Raw genomic sequence first — 3,500 nt, 5'->3', positions numbered from 1 at the left:
GAACGGTTTTCTTTTGCCCATTTGTGGGGAGTAAGGGCGCCCTTCATTAACGAGGTGCGCCTGCTGCTTGCTGCACAGGGAGGAGAGGGGCGGGGTGGCGGGGGTTCTCTGGCTGTTTGGAGTAGTGCCTAATAACCAAATAAAAATAAATAAATAAAAACAAACAAACAGGGCTGTCAATGTTAACTCCGTCATCATGATTAACACAATTAAATTTTTTTAATGCAATTAATCCATCTGGAGCACAGAATGACTCAAAATTCCTGAAATGTCAACGCATTTTGGGCAGTTTGTCCAAAGTTTGTCCATTCTGAGCTCCAGATGGGTTGATTGCATTAAAAATTTGAATCAGGTTAATCGTAATGATGCTGTTAAGGCATTAACGTTGAAAGCCCTACAACAAACACAAAAACTGAAAACATTGTGATATAGATTTATAATTTGCACCGATGTGTTTTCTAAATTTTATCACACACATATAACCTAAAAGTGAGCGCGAGGGCCATCGGAGCGTCTGCTTGCTGCTGCTGCTCACACATCGCCTGTCAAAAGGGGAGGGGGCGTGCTGCTTCCAAATAACGATTCATAATATTGTAAATCCAAGTCCATTATGTATTAATTATTCTCCTGGGTTGTGTGAAATCCCAGAAAAAAAAAAACTCTATACAACCCGAATCTGTGCATTAAGGTGTAGGTCTATTTATGCTGTGGGGTTGGGTGTTGATAGTGGAGTGCAAAATTACTAATGGAAGATGGAGAAGAAAAGGTCAAATTTGCCATCAGGTCCTCAGTTTAGAAAAAAAAGAGAAAAGAAGAAGAGGAGAAATGAGCAAAAGATACACGTAAGCAGATGTGTCTTTGGATAATGGCAGGTTATGTATTCTGAAACAAGATAACATTTATAGGGATTCGGAAAACTTCTGTTTACCTTTGTTAGCTACTTGGCTATGATAGTAAACAGTAGACAGACAGTACACACTGATGTGGCTTATTGAATCTTTTGGACTGTTTTCAGCACAATATTAATTAGCCATTAATTGGAAGAGCTGTATTGTTGATTTGTCTGCTATTCTCAGTGTGTGACGAATTATAATGACAGTTTGTTAACCACTTGCATACTCTCTCTCTCTCTCTCTCTCTCTCTCTCTCTCTCTCTCTGTCTTTCACTATATATTTATATGGTTAAATTCAATTCAGTATGGTTCTGACAACAGTTTTCACAATAAAATATGTTAATGTAATCCTTAATATGTTTGATGTGTGTGAGTGCGTGTCCGGGGGGTGGGGGGAGTGTTCGCCTAGGACACCAAACAGGCTCGGACCGCCCCTGAGTATGGGTTAACTCATGAACCTCATAGACAAGTAGCTCGTTCTCTAAAACCTCTGAACACAATCTTATTTTTAAAAACACAGATTGCAAGCTATAGTCATTAACTTTGCCTTATTTTTGATGAAATATAATTGCAAAATTATTCTTTACTCCATTACTTTTAAATGTTAAATTCCCTAGCTTGACATATGGCAATGATTCCTATCCCCAAACCCACTGGCATCCCTGAATGAGAGTAATTACATCATCAAGCATATAAATGGACACATTTAGCTTTCTTTTTTTCTTACCCTTGTCAAGAATATGACCCAATTCAAGTATCCAATCACAACCCAGTGAAAATCTCCTGAGCCAATAGGATGCCTGGTGACACCCACCTGCATGCATAATAATAAGAAGCTATAAAATAACATAAGGGGGGTGAACCTGCATAAGCTGCAGCTTGCTCAGTGTGCTTTGGAGATAACTTTGCCTCTCTGCAAACCTTCACCATGGTCGACGCCTTCTGTGCCACTTGGAAACTGATTGAAAGTGAGAATTTCGATGAGTATATGAAAGGACTTGGTAAGTAACAAACTTTCTTTTTTCTTTCTTTTTAAATACACAAATGCAATATTCTTTTACACAAAAACGTTGTGATTAAAAATAGATGAAGGAGACTTGTAACCCAGGTATATTATCACCCCTGTCCTTTACTTAGGTGTTGGCTTTGCCACCAGGCAGGTTGGTAATGTGACCAAGCCGACTGTAATCATCAGCCAGGAGGGAGACAAGGTGGTGATCCGCACCCAGAGCACCTTCAAGAACACAGAGATCTCCTTCAAGCTGGGAGAGGAGTTTGATGAAACCACTGCTGATGACAGGAACTGCAAAGTGAGTTGACAATGAATGAATAAAAGAAAGATTTACAGCTTTTTGATTGTGGTCTGATTATCATTAAAAAAAATAAAATGTATTTCAAAGTACAAGAAAGCAAAATCCAAATTGTATGTTCACTGTGGTGATTAAATGCAAATTCAATCATTTTACACTCGTGTCAGTGGTTGGGTTCAACTTTTACCTGGACTTTAAATTAAATATTTCTTCAAATCATTTATAAATTGCATTATTTCTCCACTTCTCATGCAAAATGCATTCCCTTCTTTTCGTCTTTTCAGTCCACAGTGACTCTGGAGGGAGACAAGCTGGTCCACGTCCAGAAGTGGGACGGCAAAGAGACCAAGTTTGTCAGAGAAATCAAGGACGACAAGATGGTCATGGTAAGACAACCTTAATCTATATATATATATGAACATTTGCTGTATATAGACTTTCTATACATTTTGGGAGCACTTTTGGAGACAGACAAACAACATGGTTTTTTTTATAATGCAATTCCTTGAATTAAATGATTGTCAGTTGCTTTCTGAGCCTAATAAGCTTTGTAACAACATAAAATTGATTTTGATGATTTTATGCAGTAGATGAGGTCCAGTAGATCAGTCCAACCAAGACTGATTTACAATTGGTCTGGAATTTTCCTATAACAATTATATGATGATTTGCTGATTTAGCAAATGAGGATTCTTTTATATATATTTAATTAAGTAAACTTGAGAATCATACTTTCTGTCCTCTCTCCTGTGCAGAATCTGACCTTCGAAGACATCCACGCAGTGCGCACCTATGAGAAGGCATGAGTGCTCTGAGTGACAGCCTCCCAAAACTGTCCAAGAAGTGATGGGTTTATAAATATTGTTGACTGTATGCTTCTCTTTGCACTTCATCCTCCTCCATATGTAAAAGCAAGCTGCAAGCTGCACAAATTTTGTAAGTTTTTTTATATGAATACATTTCTGTCATGATGGATGGATCATCTTTGCAACCCTGTGCGGAAATACAAAATAAAAAAGGGAAAAACAAGAATTTATTATTTGCCTCTTGCTTGATATAGTGATATGGTGTTAAACTGAACAGCTGAACAGAATCTAAGAGACAGGCGAAGGGAAAGCATAACGTACACAAGATAATTGACTATCAAATTAAAACAGGAAGTGACTAACAAAGAAACCACGACTAAGACATACAAACTCGACAAAACAAACAGGGAGACCAAACATCGAGACCAGACACGACTGGAGAGGCAGAAAGGGAACTAACATGCTCAAACAAGAAACAAAGAACTAGAAAT

General features: G+C 38.1%; 1 protein-coding gene across 1 annotated transcript; it reads left to right on the top strand.

Annotated features, from left to right (window-relative positions):
- The first annotated feature begins 1,335 nt into the window (after nucleotides 1-1,335).
- Nucleotides 1,336-3,229, top strand: LOC113007022 (fatty acid-binding protein, brain). Its single transcript, XM_026143330.2, has 4 exons — nucleotides 1,336-1,894; nucleotides 2,031-2,203; nucleotides 2,488-2,589; nucleotides 2,959-3,229. Exons 1-4 carry the CDS (start codon nucleotides 1,822-1,824, stop codon nucleotides 3,007-3,009), a joined length of 399 nt encoding a protein of 132 aa, XP_025999115.2. The 5' UTR covers nucleotides 1,336-1,821; the 3' UTR covers nucleotides 3,010-3,229.
- The last annotated feature ends 271 nt before the right edge of the window (nucleotides 3,230-3,500 follow it).

The sequence above is a fragment of the Astatotilapia calliptera genome, chromosome 15, assembly GCF_964374335.1.
Source record: "Astatotilapia calliptera chromosome 15, fAstCal68.1, whole genome shotgun sequence".
Taxonomy (NCBI): domain Eukaryota; kingdom Metazoa; phylum Chordata; class Actinopteri; order Cichliformes; family Cichlidae; genus Astatotilapia; species Astatotilapia calliptera.
This window is presented reverse-complemented; position numbering and strand designations above follow the sequence as displayed.

What these genes read in the sequence shown, in the direction of transcription:
- LOC113007022 (XM_026143330.2), top strand. Translation starts at nt 1,822, where the DNA reads ATGGTCGACGCCTTCTGTGCCACTTGGAAACTGATTGAAAGTGAGAAT. An exon ending in TGAGTATATGAAAGGACTTG is followed by an intron (nt 1,895 to 2,030) that starts GTAAGTAACAAA and finishes TCCTTTACTTAG; the next exon opens with GTGTTGGCTTTGCCACCAGG. An exon ending in CTGATGACAGGAACTGCAAA is followed by an intron (nt 2,204 to 2,487) that starts GTGAGTTGACAA and finishes TCGTCTTTTCAG; the next exon opens with TCCACAGTGACTCTGGAGGG.